The following is a 19,459-nucleotide window of genomic DNA, read 5'->3' as shown; positions in this document are numbered from 1 at the left end:
AACAAATAAAAAATAGCTCTACCATTCCCACAACCTTAGATCTTTAACATCAATAATTTAGAAAATTAATTAATTAATCTAATTCTTAATAGGCTCCGACAATTATTGACCAAACATTTCCAGACCCAACCTGGCACAAATTTCCATTTCCATTTTGGCCGATTTTTGTAGGGGGGGTTTTGAGGGTGAGATAGTGAATAATTATAATCCCCCAATAAAACCCCACTTTAGAAATCTGAACTGTAGTTAAGGCTGTCATGCATGTTAGGCATTTACAGTAAGCTCTAACTTAATCCTGAACAACGGGTGCCAAAGAATACAATTCATTGTATGTCAAACAGCAACGCTTAATATTTTTGAGATGTAGCCGTAAACTTTAAAGCAAACAATTGCTTTTTAAAAAACATTTTGAACAGTAAGTCTAGTCTGAGTCTGAGCTGTGCAACTGGTTAAATCCTTCTGCTGGGAAAAGTGAGATGAGTTCAGAATGAATGAAATCACAGAGATCACAGTAACATCGGCCAGCGCTATAAATGCAATAGGAGTGACATCACACACGAGAGTCAATGCAGGGATTTTTGAGCCTATAAAACACAGCCGGCATGCGTGCACGTGCACCCAGTCTGTCTCCTGTATGATGTATGTTTCCTGAGAAACGATGATCTCATCTCAGAGAGTGGATGGAGGGTCAAAACACACTTGTGGTGGCAGAAGTTCAAAAAAAAAACCCAGCACATTTAAAAAACTTTGTACTTATGAACAAAAAGATTTGGGTTCAGCTTGTCAATCTTAAAACTGGCTTTCTAGTGGGTTATAAATGAATGATGGAGCTGAACTGAACACAGAACTTAAACCAGCAGGTCTGAGACAAAGGATTAAGATTATCCAGGGAGACGTACGCCTTTCCATGTGAAGACTACACCAGAGGAATCCATGTGGCTTCTTCTTTTATTTCCTTATTTGTATTCTTTAAACTGCTTTACCACTTCTGCTTTTTGTATTTGCCTGAACAACACCAGATCCAATCTGAAGGGTGCCATTGTGGGTTTTCCTCTTGTATTACAGAGACACAAAGGTTTCTCTGGTTAAGACAAATCTTCAACCCTCAATGATTTGTGCCACTTTGTCTCCATCATAGAAATTGTTCCCAAACACCAGAAGGCATCCAGTAGAAAGCATACAACCAGGAGAAGCTGCATGCTAAGCTTCTCCCGCTCTGGGAGCTTAAAATGGCTCACATTCTGTCTCTCCATCTGTTTGGAGCTACACATTAAACAATAGCTGGATATACGATGACAGAAGTCATGTGTTTGGGATTCCTGGGGGATGTCGTATAAACCATTGCTGTGTTCAAAGGAATGAGAAAGCATTTATAAATGAGAGCGCATCAGAATAAAACAGACAGACGGGCATGCTTACAGATTAAGATATTAGCCGTATCACGTCATTAAAGCAGGTTAAACACAACGCATTCAATCGTTTGGGCTTTGCTTTGCTTGTCTGATCTAAAAACAGACGGCCACAGATATAATGTACCTAGAAAACAAGAGGATAAGCTGCAAATGAAAGGGTCAAAGGGGTTATTTAAACTTTTTAACCGAAGTCACAAGCAGACATGATCGACTCAACTTAACCCGAGTGAAAAGTGCCATGTTTTTAGGGTTGTTACAGTAAATATTAAAATCTTTATCTTTTTAAAATTCAAGTCAGGCTTTGGCTGGGCAGCTAAGAATGGTAAAGCTGAACTTTTCTAATGTTGATACCTGCATTTAGAAGTAGTTCTTGTTCTGGTTCTTGTTGTGGTGAACTGGGTGAATATTTGAGATAAATTCTACTGTTTGGTTTAATAACATTTTTTTTTTTCTTAAAGGTATAGTGAAGGATCTTCACGAATTTGAAAAAAAAAAGTTTAAAATACAAGCTTATTTTCCAAAAGAAGATTTGCAATTTTACCACTATGTCAGACTCACCACCTGACATTTGATGTGAATTACCATGCAAACAACAAGAAGGAAATGAACTGAAGTAAACTAAGAAAAAAGGAAACATTTAGCTCAACCAAGCTCTCTGCTTCATAACCTAATAGCATTAATCAGACCCAGGTTCATTTTAGGATAAATCCCTACCATGGGTTAAACTGGATATGATTATAAAAGATCCACACACATAAAATGTTCCCTGTCTTTCTTTTTTTTTTTTCAAAGTTAAACCAAACTGAGTAATATGAGCAAAGATCTTCCAGAGTAAAACCATAGAGGAAGGGAATATGTAGCCAACAATCTGAAAGAGCTCCTCATGTTCAATCAGATTCTGGGAACAACTGCGAAATCGTTTACGTTTATTAAAATCAACGAGCTTTGAAATATTTCGCTGGCTGAATGACACAGCAATCATCTCACCAGACTGCATCAGCTCATCTCCGTTGTATCTTTTCATATTTGCATCCAGCACACAAGCCTTTAAAACCTAATTCAAAACACAAGAACTAGGATGTGTTCTGATCAAGCATTGGAGAATGAAGATGGCAGAAAATTAACATAGTTATAGTGAAACCAATGCCTGGTTTGAAGCAACATTTAATCATCTAAATGTTGGCTCGCATTAATGTTTAAGAGGCCACCATCAGAGCAACTCAGCAGTGATGATGCTCATGATGCTGCAGGGAAAAGGCTGTTTGAGAAGAATGGCACTGCCCATCTGCAGCTTGTTCCCTGCACAGACATCACAATGGATGAACATGAATAAACTCAGCTGCAGATTATTAAAGATCACATAGAGAGGATGGAGGATTGTTGGAATGGTGTGTCATCGGCAGACCAAACATTAAGTTTGTTGTTCAAAACAAAAATGTTCTGTTTGGACAAAAGAAGCTCTGTATCCAAGAAACTCATCCCATGTGTAAAACCCTTAGTGAGTGGGATGGAGTTCGCTTGTCAAAAGAATTAAATCATCCAAAGCAACAAATTATTAGTGATAATCTCGTTTTTTTGACTCACTCTCTACATAAACGAAGGTTTGCAGAGACGATGACCAAAGGAGAACCCTCTGAGCTGTTAAAGGAATTAAACAATTGTGAATTATTAGAATTTCGTATTAATACAAAATTCAGACAACTATTAGATCAAGAGGTATCACCACCTTAATAGATCTCTTCTGTTTTTACTCTTTTGACCCGCTTCAGTCTTTCAGATCATGTCAACTCTAATAAAAAGTAAGATGACAGATGCAAAACACAGATTTTTCTTTTAATTAGGGAAAAACGGCTATTCTAACGACCCTTGCCTGAAACGTATCTGCCTGGGGGAGTAGCGGCCTAGTTTTTAGGGTAAAGAGCCTCTATGGCTCTCTGAGCAAGACCCTTAACCCCTGGGCGCCCCACCATGGCAACCCACTGCCCCTCAAGGGGATGGGTTAAATGCAGAGGTACATTTCTCCAATGTGTAATCAATTAAGTTAAATATTTATTTATTTATTTTTTTCAAATCTTTGGTGGGAATAAATTTGGAAATTTCTTCTCTGCAGAATATTTTTTTTCTTCAGCAGCATTGATGCTTTGTTAGGTATGAACAGCTTTTTCAGGTTAATCACAGCATCTGAACTGTGTTTAGGTCCAGACTCTGTCTAAGTCTCTCCAGAACCTCCACTTTATTTGTTTTGTGTCATTTAGGGTAGAACTGGTTTGCATCAGATTGTTGTATTTGCAGCATAAACAGGTGAGGCTGAGTTTTAGTTCATGGTCTTACAATTGGGTCAGATTTTCCCCAGAAATCAGAATTAGTTCTGTCAATCATTGCTAGTTGTCCTGATCATGAAGCATCGAAGCCGTCGGCCATTACAACAGCACCAACAGGTTTCACTATCCTCTTTAGCCTCGTCTCTTTTCCTTTATTGAATCATGAACACTGACTATAACTAACATAAGTGGGGCCTGTTGAGCTTTAAACTGTTGACTGTTTGATGAATAATCGATGTGCTCCTGACATTATGTTGGAGGGCTCACCTATTCTGGAATGGTCCATCTCTGTTCCATGTTTTCTTCTTTAATAAACAATGACTTGCTGTGGTTTATTGGAATCCAGTAAACTATAACATGATGCCAAATAATAATAAATATGAAGGACTTTGTTTCTCATCTGTTACTGGATTTCTTCACATAAAGACATGATGTGTTTCTTTTAATGTATTTTGGCCTACTTCCTGTTGTCAGACAGGTTCAATATTAGGGATTTTTTAATTTGACACGCCTGGCAGGAATCCAGCCTGTTCTTGGCCTGTCAAACTGACCTTTTGCGGCTATCACAGTGAATGCATGATTTATATTCGGGTTGATGATAATGACAGGCTTCGTCTTAGCTTTTACGTTCTTTAAACTAGTTAGCTCAAAGTTTAACTGGCTAATCAGCAAAATCCCTGGTGGCTCAATTTTCTTTTTCCTCAGACAGGAAAATTGTAGCTGGTTCTGTGTCTCCGCAGTCTTTATGTTGAGGTAACTGGCTGCTGCCTCCATATTTACCTTAGACAGATGGGCCCCTCCTTCTGCCCCAGTTCAGACAGAGAGCAAACCGTGCAGGATGGATGTGGGCGTTTGTGGCTACTGAGCTCAAGCACTTGGTCTAAACAAAGTCTGACTGGGTGTAGTGGAAATCAGAATAAAAATGACTTGGTTGGTCAGATGCATGGGGTAATTGTCCCTGGTCAAAGCGACGGAGTATAATTGTGCTTTTTTTAAGGTTTGTTGTCTCCTACCAGTGGGTTGCGAGGCACCATGAGCATCTCCGTGGAGCTGTGACCAATCCCGTTGGGAATGCCAGCAGTCCGGTGCATGGCTCCCGCAGCGCGCTTCTTCCTGGCCTCCTTGGCTGCTTTCATCAGCTCCACCGTCACCCCGACTTCAGCGAAGCTCTGCACTCCTGGACTGGCAGGGGAGCCCTCCTCCCAGAGCCTAAAGTGGTGATTGTGGCTCACCGCTATTGAGAGAGAAAAAGAAATAGAAGAAATATGAGACGAGGGAAGTAAGACGGATGCTCACTTGACTGGTTGTGAGTGTCAATGAAGCTCCGCAGAGTCCCGAGCCAGATGATGAGATCATTTCCACCGCAGGGCCTGAGTGGATTTCTACGGCTACCACCTACTTCCTGCACTTAAACTGATAATTCTGAAGGAACTGCTCATATGTACGCGTTATGGCAAGGTTTTATTCTCCATCTATTGCTGCGGAAACCACAACACGGGCTGGAGCTGCCAGGATGTAGGTCAGGATCCCAGACTTGGCAGACAGGGGGTGGAAAACAATTTATTTTAACAATTCTGAAAACCTTTAATGATGCTTTTTGTGCAGTCTGGGCCAGCGGGCTTTCTCCTCACTTTTTTTTTATATCGTTCTGCCTATCTCAGAAATCTGTTTAAAATCAAGAGCCCCGCTTTAGTTTTTACACAACTGGTTCTGTAGACCCACAAAGCCACTGACCTGGGCCCGTGGTTGTAAGGGCAGAGTAAGGTTAGCCAGAAACACGCTGACAAATGCTCTGATGGTTCTGCCTTACCTCACTTTTCAGAGCTGCATAGACAAACACACACAGACTCACAGAGTCATGATTTGAACCTTAAATAGTCTTGACACATGCATGAGAGCACACTTAGCTGCACAGGCTGCCCAGCACACTTCACACACTATCTTCTTTCTCCGCATATCCCTATTACTAGAGGACTTAATTGCATTTCCATCCTAACTAGCAGCAAAACCCTGAAATTTGATAATGCATAACACTTAAGCCCCACCAAAACTTCAAAGACAGCCCTTCCTAAATTGCTTGAGTATTTTTTATTCATGACAAAGTCCAGTCCCTCAGTGTCCTCGGCCCTATGCCCCTCACTGACGTGTACCCTTTTTTTTTTTGTTCCCTGTATTTTCATGTCTGCCCACTGAGGCCCTTGTGTTTTTCTTCCCTGGTGACAAAGACCATCCCTTTCCATGCCCGTGGAAATAATTATGAGTGTGTCAGAACTGCTGGTGCCTGTCTCTGTTGGGAATAAGTAGGGCACTCTGCTCGTGGCACACCTGGAAACCAGACATCGTTGCCACCATGTCCTCAATAATAACAATTTGCAAAAATGATTCCTTTTAACCTTGTAAAAACTGTCACATCGCAAGAAAGAATAATAATCTGTTTTATTTTATACATTAGACCACAGATCTCCAGACTCTCTGAAACGTCTTTGACCTTTTTTATAATTTTTTTCAGCACCCACTCAATATGTTAGCAAGAGGACAGCAGTCATAAAGAGTTATGATATTTCTTATTTTAAAAAAAACATAATAAATTAGTTTTTCTTCTAATTGTGCTTGCAAATAACCTATAGTATTTTTGGGGCAAAGCAGGAAATTAGTAATTTTGCTTTAAAAGTGTCTTTTCTTTACTTTAGACAAATAAAAATTTCACCTGAGGTGGTTTCATTTAAAATATTTATCCTAAAATTGTGCAAGCACAAAAAAAATTACAACTAATGTAAGTTTTATTTGTAGGCTGTGTATAATTTTTTGTATATCGCTCCAAAATATGTTTCTTTATCAAAGTCTAATTTTAATGATTAAATCATTAGAAATGTTTTTATTGAAAAACAAAAAACAAAGCATGGTATTATAATAGTTTTTTTAAGATTAGTAAAGGTTTTCTTTCTTTTCTATCATTAAACACAAACACGAATATAAATGTGGTTAATTAAACACAAACAAAACTTTAGTATTCTTTATGAAGTCTAGGAAGATTTTGTTTTTGTCTAATTTAAGAAAATATTGCTCAGGATCCTGCAAAATCATTCTGCACATTTTGGTAGAACTATAAGCAGAACATGTTTGCAAACGTCGACTGTAAACGAAATATTGGTTTTAACTTTTTTTAAACAAACAAAAAGGGGGAAATGTGGGATGACTTTGGGTTTGGCTATAGGTGAACACTTTGACTGGGCCATTTTAACACATAAACACACAGTTTGAGGTTTGGGGTCATCGTCCTGCTGGAAGGCTGAGTGTTAAATGCTGTTAGTCATGTTGCTTTTCAAGTTTGTACATTTCATTGAGTTCTTATGTTTTGTGTTTACTTCCTTGTTTAGTTGGTCTCTTCCATCATTGCTTTACTCAAAGTTTGGCTCAAGTCGTGGTGTGTTTAGCCTTGTTCTTTCCCTTGATCTCTGTCCACGTTTCCTCTTTCCTCTGACAGCTGCAGCATATTTAGTTAATTAGACTCACCTGTTCAGCCAATCATCTTCCAAAAACATTTATACGCCTGTCTCCTCTTTCACTCAGCTGGTTTTTATAGACACATGATATAAAAATAAAATATATATATATATAAAAATAGAATAAAACAAAGATACATGATCTCACTTGTGTTTTCATGTCTATTGTGTAATTTTTATTAGTCTTAAATGTAACTCTGATTTTGCCTGCAGTTAAATCCTCCATAAACAACCTTTTTCTTAATCTTTCCTCCAGTATTACTGAGTTCTTTCCTTTCATTTTCCCTACAGTGCATAATATGACTATTTGAAGGTTATTTTTTTGAAAAGGATTTATCATAATCCATGCCATTTTATTTTTTTTAATATCACAAAATGCTTTAAAAATTTAAAAAGCAATTTAGCCCTGTAATGAGGAGAAAAAGAAGATAGTCTGAAGGAGGATAGGTTGGGGGATATGGAGCGGTGGTTTGGCTTTGAGGTATAAGCGGTCTGACGCACCACGCCTTAACCTTCATCACCCACCTCCCCCAGACCTATAACATCTACTCTGTTTACCGCCAAAACTGTTTGGTAAACCAGCAGGAATGTAGAGCAGGATGGTGGGACTGAGTCGAGGAAACATGGATAAATTGGAGTTTCATCTGTCATCAGGTGGAGAAAAAAAGAGAAACTCCATCTGGTAGCATTTAGTTTTTTTTGTTTTTTCTTTTACCTTGTGGTACTAAATGTATTTTATCAGTGTTGAATATGATGAAAAAATTGTATTTCCTCCAAAACGGCATAATTTTCTCACCTACTAGTTTGGACCACTGTGCTGGGGGACGGAACAGGGGATACTGCTTTGGAAAAGACTGCGGGTTCCAGTGACCTGTAAAGACCAAGATGTAGGAAGCAGGACCCCTGGCCGTGCAGCCCGTCCCGTTGAGAGGTCGCTGAGGCCCAGCAAACGCGAAACAAAGCTTCACAAGCACGACGAGCAGCTTCTGCAGCCAACCACAGGCCAGGTGCTCTGAAGACATCATCTGAAAGGGATCAAAAACTGAATTATTCTTCATGCATGGTGGAAACTATCAAGATTCCTTAACACAAGCTGACAGGGGGTTTAATTTAATTTCTGGAAATCAAAAACTTTTTCAGATCACATAATAAAAGAAGATAACTTGTAGACTGAACATTTAGGAAGCCAAACCCTATGTAATCCTGGAAAATAAAAGAAGAGGAAAATTCCACTTCCCTGCCCTTCTATCACAACACATAAATTTCATCTGAGAACAAAGCTTATTGAACCTCCTGACCCTTCAGCTTTGAATCTCTGGGTGTGTTGATCCCGAGCCAGCCTTTGGCTACGCGACAACAGTTAATTTTCGGCGGCTATGTGTGCTGCAGGAGCCGCCCTGAAATAAAACAGCATGTATGACATGCGTGAGGCTGTCTGACCTCACCGACTGACCATCCACTGACCTGCAGCTGAGTCAGATTCACACTCTTTTAGAGGCAGACCGTGGAGGAGGAGGTCACGTGCACAGTCATCGCTGCACTTTTCATCTTTTACATATTTTAATGGTAGACATGAAGGGAAAAAAGTTTTATAATTTCTCACAGCCTATCCTTAACATTATTGTTGGATAATGGCTCTAGGTTAACACACCACTGTATTAAAGCCCAAAACTGTCAGTTTCTGTCAGTTCTGAGCAGAACGCCTTTGCATGTTTGCTGTAGATCTTATATGGCTTGTTACAAACATAATGAGAATGGTTTTATTTATGCAGCTCCTGCATTAATGTAAAATTTGCACTCAAAAAAAATAGTAATTTTCTCCGGATCTCCTGCAAAGTTACCGTAAATCTCTTGGCTGTTTCTCGGATTAATGCACCCCAACCTCAGTCTAGGTGTAGATCTGTGTCTTAATAGGTGTGCAGCTGCTCCTCTCAATGTTATAACTGATCTGTCTGCTGTGAACCTTTGCCCTATTGAACTTTTTTGTTTTTTTTTAAAGCTCTGACCAACCTCTAAGGCCTTCAAAGAGCAGCTGAATATACACAGGTGGAGATGCCCAGTATTTATCTTTGTTTCTTCACTTTTTACATAAAAATAATTTTGGCTTAATGGAATTCAAAATGAAAATATAAAAAAAGCTCTTTAAAACTCACGTGACTAATTTTTTTAATGACTTAAAACTGGGTTTAAACTTTAAAGTCAAGAGCAGAATTGTTTTGTTTATACTGATATGTTTCAGAAAAAACAGAGTGCCATTGTAGTATGTTTCTATAGTATAACTAAAACTCCAAGCAGCTGCAGAATGCAGACAGTTAAATTTAGCTAGGTTAACACACACACACACACACACACACACACACACACACACACAATATGGACACACATAACACCCATGTCTTACTGCATATTGTCCCTGAAGTCTATTTCCAGAGGTAAGATTGAATTACTCTGCCAACATAACTCTAAATGTCCAACTCTGACACTTTTTCTGACCGCAGCCTTGTATATCACGGCGCGTTTGATCAGCTCCCGCCTGAATGCAGATTAAGTCACAGTTTAACTGCCATCCATAAAAATACATGCAGTACAGAAACAAACAGCCCAGCTTTGATTTGGCAGCTCTGACATCATATTTACCAACATATGAACGCAGAGTATCTGGACTAACTTCTATATGCAGTTTATCAGCTAAATTTCTTATTTTAAACTCTGCCATCGGGTCTCTCTACTGCAGAAAAAGTCCCTACCCTGACTCTTTTCTGCAAAGATCTACCTGGTACCTGATATCTGATCTGTTTTTCTTATCTCTTCTATACTATTTTGGTTTAGCAAACCCTTTGACCTTCCTTCTGAACTCATTACCCCGAGACTGAAACACTCTTCTACTACCTGACAGTTCTTAAAAAGAATAAGCTGCAGATGCATCGACCATAACAGCTGGTACTGTGAGTCTGACGTGTGCAAAAATACACACTTGCACCTGTAGCCCAGGCCTAATCTCATCAGTCAGCACGGACTCACACAGGGGGGGATTTTTTTTTATCCTGTAAGACAAAAGTTGTAATAAAATCCTCCAGGCACCTTCCCTAAGCTGTTAGAGCAGCTTCATGCAGCGATAATTCAAACATTGGACTGTAGCTCATAAATTTGAGCATTCAGGTCTACACACAGGTTTTTAACAAGGAGCCGCCAGGGGAGGTAATTTGCTCTTTTTTGCTCTCTCTCCTTAAAAATCTTTTATTGGGCAACAATAGCAGATTCAGGAGTTTGTTCAGACTGAAAAAAAAGATGCATCCATCTGTGTTGAATTACGCTTTTTCATGCATGCCTGATCAATGCGCAGATTTTTGGAGGTGATATCAATGCCTAGATGGAGAGAGATGGATGCTTAGACAGGTGGGGAACACAACAGGAGGTAAGAATGGCAGAAAGCCAGATGGAGTGCAACATAGCTGCTATAAAAGATTTTAGATACACTGCTGACAAACAGAGAAAAAGGTGGACGTTTAAACGACTTATCGCTAAAATTACAAGTTAAACAGAGATGGGTAACTTTTTTATGCTTTTAACTGAAATAATAGTTATGCATTACAAATGTATAAGGAAATAATGTATACTTTTATATATTTGTCACTTTTTGGTTGTTTTAAATGTAACTGCAAATCAAAACAAAAGCATAGAAAAGCCAGGTATGAGGTAAAATGATGAAGACATGCAAAAACAATAGGCTAGATTTAACTTGTTTATATATTTATACAAATATTAAGTATCCAATTATTAAAAGCTTTTCTACCTTTACACGTTTTTTTCCCCTTTTCTTTCAGATGATCAAAGACAAACTTTCTGGACCCCTCTGGGCCATAAGAGGCAGAGTCTTGCAGGCCTGCTGTGTGGTGGATGGATGAAGGGTGCAGCGTGTGTGTTCCCTACCTGCGTTGGATCAGTCGGAGAAGCAGCGGCTCAATTACAGGGAGGATTCAGCTCTGCTCTCTTTCCTCTCTACTGTAACTGGCACGACCTCATCAGTCTTTTTCCCCTCTGTGGACTCCCTTTATCTCTTTCCAGATTTCTCTCCTCCTACCTTCTCTCTCTCTCTCCCTTATTGTATCTCCTCATGTTACCCTCCTCTCCCTCCCTTTCTCCTCCCCCACCTCTCCCAGTATGGAAAGGCAGTTAACGGTCCTCGCTCTTCTCTCCCTCTATCTTGCAGCAGCCTCCATTTCCAAAACACCATCAACATCCAACTCAGCCTTAACAACAAGCACAGCAGCATTGGGTATTTTCATTGTAGAGTTGCTAAAAAGAAAATGCAGGTAAGAAATGGATGAAATAATGAGGAAAAAGGCTCCTCAGACAGATGTGCACCCTGTCTGACAAATACGAGTCTGGACAAATCACTGGCTTTGATTTCTGCAGATAATTTCATGTTGATTTAAAAAAAAAAAGAAAGGAATCAAAAGCTTGCATTTTTTTAAACCCTCCATTATAAGCATCCCCATCTCCCCACAGAGCCAGCTGTGGTCTAAACAGAGGAACTTGATTTCCCCAAGTTAGAGGGTGTAAAACTGTGTCTGACAGAAAAAAAAGAAGAGAACGATTGGTCATCTCTCTCTTCTCTCTTCTGGAACCCACATGGACTAGCAGGGAGGTTTCTGTTATGAGAACATGTTGAAATGTTGGAGTAACAAAGCTTTCAGATTTGGGGAGCTGGATTTTATATTTCTATTGTGTCATTTCTCTGATGGCTCTAAAGGAACAAAAAAGTGATCTTTATGCCAACACACTGTATCCATCTTACTCTTAATTATTTGTACCATTTGAACCATTATTTGCACAATATGTGGAATTAAAAGCCATCTGAAAGCATTAACATTTTAATCAGGAATGTGTAAAAAGGATAACTGCTCTCTGATCTCTTCTCAGACAATTAGAGAACTCTGATTTCCTTTGCTTGGTTTTAATCACTCCTTAATTGTTTATTTGACTAAACTTAACAGATAATTGTCAGAAAATGGAAGGGGTGCTATGAACCAATTAATTAATTTTGATCATGAAGGGAAGTGGGCAGCACAGCGGTGCGATTGTCAGGACGGTTTAATTTATTTTTTTTTCCTGTAGGCTGAAGATTGCCATCCTCGGTTGGCTTTAATTTATAAGTAAGAAAAGCACAAATACAAGTCTGGAGGTGGTTTTAAATGTTTATTCTGTAGTAAAATTGGCCTAATTTCTTCATCTGTTGGTAGCATATAGAAGATAAACCACCAACAACAGGAATAATAAACTTTAACAGGTGTCAGAAATCAGAGATAATTAATTTTAAGGATATCTGTGAAGATTCTCAGTCATCCAGGTTATGGTCAAGCTTGAAAAAGGTCAGTCTAGGCAAACTTCACCTCCAGTTGCCTAGACTGAACTTTTTCAAGCTAATTTAAAGGTTGTTTATAGTTTTCTGCACTTTCTTAAAATGCTGAAGGACCTTATCTATGGCCAGCTTGCTACTCCTTATACACAATAACCCTGGCATAAAATGATTGAAAGGTTAAAGATATTAATTTTTGTAAAGATGCAGAGACTGAACCAGTCTGCCCCGTAAATTGTACCTTGAATCTTTGGCCTTGATTGCAAGTTTATGATGAGCAAGAACAGTAAAATGTGCAATATTATGAACTGGAAGGCTGCAGCATGCACCCGGTACCAACTGACCCCCCTGCACTCCTAGCTTACAAAAACAAGATTTTTGAAACCTTAAAAGTATGAATCTACATTAGGCCTTTTTCTGACCTGAAAAAGATTTGGATTTACTCGCCTCTTAAACAAAACCATGACCAAATATAGATGATGATGCAGAGGCAAAACCCATTATTCTTAAAACAGAAAATGTATTGTTTTCTTCATTGGAACACAATATATGGGCAGACTGTCTTTCTTGTTTTTTAATGTAGAATAAACATAGAATTCAATTTAATGGTTAGCTTGAAGTGACGTTTCAATGCAAAAGATGTCTTTAACAACTGGTTTACAGCCTCCTACAGGACCTGCCACAGGAGATTTTCAAATTTGAAAAAGCTAACTTTGATAAATGCTATATTTCCATTAAATAACTAACTGCACTTGAATACTTTTGTTTTCGCTATAACTCGAAAACAAGGCAGCTGCGGATTGAATGAAAAGCTCTAATGGGCTTCCAACTACCATAGACATAATGTTCTTCATCTCTGTTTTTAAAGGCAGGAAGGTTCAGCTGCAGATCACTTGACTTGCGTGATAAAAAAAAATAATATTTCCTTTGCAGTTTTGCTAAATATATTTTAGATAGAACTGAAAACACCTCCTCAAGGCATAAAAATGTTGCGTTTTTTTTCTTCCTTATAGTGAATTTATTTTCATAATTACAATATGCAGAAATGGATCGTTAATGTAAATTAAGCTATTGATGGCCTTGCTGATCACAACATTGAAGAAAGCCCGGAGCACAAAGTTACAACTAGAATGAAGCCAAAATAGCGTTTTTGAGTTAAATTGACAAAAATAGTAAATTGTCACAGAGGTAAATCATAGAGCGGTCATCAAGGAGGACTTTCCAATGCCTGAGAAGGGTGCCAGCTTGTTAGGTTTTTTTGTTTCCTCCTGTCTGACAAAATTAAAAGAAAGTCACTTCCTCCCCATAATGAATAAAACTACATTTAAATGTACATCCCTGTTTTGCACTGACATTTTCAGCATAATCAAATTCTAAAGACAAAAAAAGAGGAACAGCTGCAAAGGATGAATGCTGTTTAACAAAAAAAAAACATAAGAAAATGTAAAAATGACCAAAATGCCCAGCCATAGGAAAGCAAAACACATAACGCCGGCTTATTTAAGTGATTTGCACGCTACTACGAAACAACCAGACCCCTGATCAGTTTCTGGCTCATTTGGCTTCCCTGTAAACCATCCAGGAATCAGCAGCTGATGAGGAGGAGGAGGAAGAAGGAAAAGCAGACCCATGAGTATCATGTAACCATTTAGATTGTATGTCTTAGAGTTGAAAGGAGGCAGCTAAACAGATACATTTCTCCATCTGTTTCTTCCTTCATTTCCGACTTGATCCATCTTTTTGATTTGCATTCAGTGCTTCTGCATCCTTCTGTCATCTGTTCTCCCGCTGTGGAGGAAAACTCCCTTGCTTCCACTTGCTGATTAATGACAATGAGCTTAGCATGCAGGCAGACTCATATTTGTTTAAAACCACATTTTTACATCCGTCAGGTTTGTGCAAAATCACCTAAGCTCAGAGTGGCAGATATAAAAAAAAAAAAAGGATACTGGTTTCTGCAAACTGGAGATGACGTTGGCTTTAATTAATGTAACACACATGAGAGATTAGCATTAGGACACCAGATACAGCAGCAGATCAAGCAGGCTGACGCAAAAACTCCATGATAAGTGGAAGTTTTCCTCTCATCCTCATCGGTCAATCACATGCACACATCAGCTTTATTCTGGTGAGTGAAGTCAGAAAAGGGGAAGCCATGAGCTAATCATAAAAAAAGCTTCCAGCAGACAGAGGGGGAAAAATAGCATTAGAAATGCATCAAGCTCCCTCATCTTTCAGATTTAGAGGAGGATGTTAACCTTCTAGAGTAAAATAACATTTGCTGTTATTTTGCAGCATTTGCTGTTTACAAGTTTGCTGTGCTCCTTGGAACTTTTGACGTTTGTTAACAAAACCCTAAAGCCTTCGCAATGCAGAATGAGCTCAACTCTAAATGTATTGACTTTATTGCTTCAATCAGTGATTCCCAACCTGGGGCACTCGTATCCCTAGTGGTCCACAAGTGCATTGCAAGGGGTACATGAAAATAGCTTATTTCTTAGGTAAAATAAACTAAATAGGGCTGGGATTTTTTATTTTATTTATTTTTTTTGTGAGGATCCAATAAAAAGAAATTAAACACGTTTTTATCGGACTGCAGCTGCAGCTGTGGCACATCTAAACCAAGCAGAGGAACAGACTGGATGTAGAGAACATCCTGGTATCAGCCGTTTTTCACACTGAGCTATCGGAGATAATCAAAGCATCCAAGGTGTCTTGATGAAAACAAAGTAAAACAAAGCAAGTCAGTCTGTCTATAATTTTTGTTCTGTTAAGTTTAAATGTGATTATAAGCAAGTTACTCAGAGGAGCTCCAGTTTCATCAAGTTTAAAATATTGTTTTATTTTGTATTTATTTCAATTCCTTACTATCAAGGCAACACATTTATGCTGTTTTTTATATGAGATGGAAAGAATAAAATGCCTCAGAATTAAAGGCGCAAATTAAAAGATTAAGTAAAATAGTTTTTATTTTATAATCAGTTATTGTATCTTCCACTTTTGGACAATCATTAATACTTTTGACAGAGGGGTACTCATGATAAAAAAAAATGCCCAAAGAGGTACACAAGTAAAAAAAGGTTGGGAAACACCGGTTTATATTACCTATGAAGGCAGGTGGTTGCAATGGATGTTATTTAGGGGGATCAGAGGAGAGGGGTTGAAGGCAGCTGTTGTTTTATAAATTCATATATTTTTTTTTTTTTTTTCATTTTGAAAACCATTTCCTTTACCCCCCAAAATCAACCTCAGTGTTTTGTTTTTCTGCTAAATAAAATCCCATAAGAAACACAAGTCTGTGGTTGTAATGTGAATAAATATTGAAGTGTGACAGTGGTAAAAAACAAACAAAAAAAGACCTGTCCTCTCCACTTAAAAAAAAAAAAAATGCACATGCACAATCCTTTACCCGCTACCGAGAGGGAACATCTATTAAACGCATGCACGAGCCCATTACTCCTCGTGCAGGCTGTTTAAAAGTTGCCGTTTGTATCACTCATACAAGCTTACTTTCCAAAAGATGATTTGGAATTTTTCCACTATGTCAGACTCACCACTGATAAGGGAAAATGGGGACAGGCACATAGGACGGCCTTACGTAAACATATCACCAGAATGATTGACAATTACGAGGACAACTTATTTTGACGATCCACCTGGAAAAAGAACATTCTCCACTATACCTTTAAACCTTATGAACCTAAATATATTTGGGAACATTGATGGAATATGAGGTTTATGTTTCAAATAATAGAAAATTGGTAAAGTAAGTTTTAAAAACAAATTGGTAAAATCAAGTGATCTGGAGAAAGTTGGTGCTAGACCAAGAAGAAACTAATTTACTCCTAAACGGATCATGAGCTACAAAGTAGAGTGCAGATCCCTATTTTTTCCTCTTTTTTTTAATCTACAGTTAATTTTAACAAATTGAATGCGGTGAAATAAAAATATCGTCGCCTCGCAGTGTTTAAGATGCTCTTAAGCATCAACATGGCCCAGATCACAGAAGAACAGCCACAGATGGTCAGATAGCTAAATACAGGTCCAATCATTTAAACAAAGATGTGAATCACCAGGTTACTGGTGTAAACACCATGATGAAAACCAGGTTAAATCCAATAGCCAGGAAAATACTGTGCTTTCAAATAGACTCCATAGCAAGAGGAAATGTTCTATCCCAGCCCACACATGCAACCCCAATCAGCCTAGCATTGATTACCAATTAAAAGCTGAAATAATGTTACAAAATCAACACGTTAGGGTTATATTAAGATTAAAAACCAAGCTGGTACAGTCTGAACGGCATGCAGCATCTAAGTCATTTATGGCCTGCAATAATATTCAATCATTCCAGATAAAACCCAAGATAAATATTTATCCCGCAGCCTTTGGGTTGGTAGTACGATCCCTCTAAGTGGGATACTTTGTCTGTCTGGAGACCAATCCATCACACTGGCAAGTATGCACAAGCACGCCGTACACTAGCACATACACACACACAGAGCCCGGTCCATCAAGCTGTCCCCGTTAAATCTCAAAAATGTTATTTTTTGTTGACTTTCTCATGCCAGCCTTAAAGAGAAAATCTGGAAACTGAAACTTGTGGTGGAAAATAATTTGCTTCAAACACATGGAAGAAATATTAGGAGGGGAAGAAAAAAAAAAAACATTGAAAAGGTCTTTGACTGAATTTGGTAGAACTTTATCGTTCAGTTGTTGCTTAAGATGTCCTGAAAAATACTGAACATTTTTAAACAAATAAAACGCCAAAGAGGAAAACATCTGGAAACCAGCAGAAGAAACCGGCGCCTTGTTTTTCACCAAACTTACTGCACACTGACCCATTTTACAGGAGCACTTAACTGAATTTACGGACTCAGAAGCTGTGAGAACCGGCGCTGACGTTTTACTGGTTTGACTGTGTTCTCCCAGAACTGCTGAGGCCCCAGTGTCTCCCCCTGGACTGAACGTACAAGCAAAACAAAATCTGGTGACGCAGCATGGAAGCTGACAGACACGACGAACTCAACCACGTCAGGTTGAAGAAGCAGTTGGCTGAAGTGTGTTTGAAGTGTGAGTCACGTCCAGTAAAAACACAGCTATCATCCTGGGCCTCATACCACTTCTCAGAAGTGGACAAACAGTTGATTGTGCAATAAGCCTGCCCCCAGCCTCAACGAAAACAGAGACTACTCCATTATAGTCGGGTCAAACCATCACTGTACTTTAGAACCAACTTTTTCAACAATGGCTGGACTGATCATGTTAAATCAGCTGACCTCTCTTCATGTGCTGCAGCATAATCAGCCTAAATCTACAACATTCAACATAAATTTGCAGTTTGCAATAAATATGTTAAAAATTCTCTGGTCTAAATGTGATGTTTAACTAAAAACCCCCTTCACCCTAAACAGTCTTCATGAAACATGGTGCTGGCACCATGATGCTGAGGGAAAGCTTTTATTTTTGAAGGATCGGGCATCAGACGTAATGGGAACTACTAGAAGGAAAACATGTTTAACTCTTTAAAGCCCGATCCAAGAATAAAACAAAAGAGAAAATTACTTTTTTTTGGTTTGAAGTCCTTATTTGGCCTTTTAACAAAATATGTCAAAAGAAAAAAACAGAAATACATTTTCGATATTAATAATTTATTACTATGCGATAAGTCAAGATTATTTTTTGTGTAGTCTTCTGCCCTCTGTTATCAGGTATATCTGGTTGTGTACAATAGGATTTTAAGCAAAGTTATTACCATGAAATTATGCAAAAGGTGTCAGACGCAAAACATTTCAGAAACCCTATGTATTAAATATGATACATTTGGCATTACAGGGTTAAGGCTGCAGATGCAAGAACAGGGTTAAGGTTTACCCAAGGAAACAATCGTAAATATACAGCCAGAAGGAAAATGGTTTAAAATAACAAGACCCTCAATATCAAGGTATTTATAGATGCACACCTGCTTCAACAAACATGAATAAAATCAAACTAAGATACATTGTAAGGAGGTAATTCATCCACTTCATTCAGCTTGATTTGACCTGGGATAAATCCAAAATCTTTCTGGGGACTGGTTTGGATCCCTGGTTTAGATTATAGTATAATCAGATTGCTGATGAAGATTCTCAGTCATTAAAGTCATAGTCAATCCCAAAAAGTTTAAAAAACAATCCACTGGACTTGGTTTCCAAAGGTTCAAACCTTTGGAAACCAAGTCCAGTGGATTGTTTTTTAAACTTTTATGGAAGATAAAGATTATGCTCCGATCCAGGCAACATTCGGACTTTAATTTAGGTTTGATTAAGATGCTTTTTATTTTTCAGGGACAAGTAACCTGGAAGAAAAAGATAAATAAAACATATTTCTCATGAGCAAAAGATCAGTACAATTCCTTCATGCCTGAACAGCTCCTTTCTGCACTTCTAGTCTGACCAAAAGTTTTATGTTGACAGTCTCAGTAGACGGTCTGCTGTGCCATTCCAGTGACTGGGGGATTAGGTTAAAATAGGCTAATTTCAAACACAGCTTTTTATTTTTTAAATGTAGTGTTGAAATAAAATAAAATGAAGGCAGCATATCCTTTTACCTCCATTTTGCAATTATGGACAAATTTATTGTTGCTAAATCATAGAAAATTCTAATAAAATACTTTTACGTTTGTGGTTGTAACCCGAGAGGTCCAAGGGTTGTTTTGCGAGGTACTAAGAATTGCCTTAGTGTCAATGACTGAGGTTAAATAATCCCTGGAAATCACTGAATAAATACCAACAATGCATTACTGACTGTGTTTAAGAGAGGTCTCCTGGATATGTGCATGTGGAAGCAATTTCAAAGCCCATAATCCCCCCACCGCCACCACCC

General features: G+C 38.4%; 1 protein-coding gene across 1 annotated transcript in view; it reads right to left on the bottom strand.

The window, feature by feature from the left end:
* LOC107101454 (spondin-2-like) overlaps window positions 1-11,301 on the bottom strand; it is an 18,176-nt gene extending 6,875 nt beyond the window's left edge. Inside the window, exons 1-3 of the mRNA XM_015400389.1 lie at window positions 11,167-11,301; window positions 8,033-8,261; window positions 4,747-4,967 (exon numbers count right to left, since the gene is read on the bottom strand). Coding sequence (XP_015255875.1) covers window positions 4,747-4,967; window positions 8,033-8,261 — 450 coding nt within the window. The 5' untranslated portion in view covers window positions 11,167-11,301. The remainder of the gene's footprint in view (window positions 1-4,746; window positions 4,968-8,032; window positions 8,262-11,166) is intronic.
* Window positions 11,302-19,459: the final 8,158 nt, after the last annotated feature.

Source organism: Cyprinodon variegatus, unplaced genomic scaffold (assembly GCF_000732505.1).
Source record: "Cyprinodon variegatus isolate N-32 unplaced genomic scaffold, C_variegatus-1.0 Scaffold31, whole genome shotgun sequence".
NCBI lineage: Eukaryota > Metazoa > Chordata > Actinopteri > Cyprinodontiformes > Cyprinodontidae > Cyprinodon > Cyprinodon variegatus.
The sequence above is the reverse complement of the archived record's forward strand: the minus strand, read 5'-3'. Positions and strand labels throughout refer to the sequence as shown.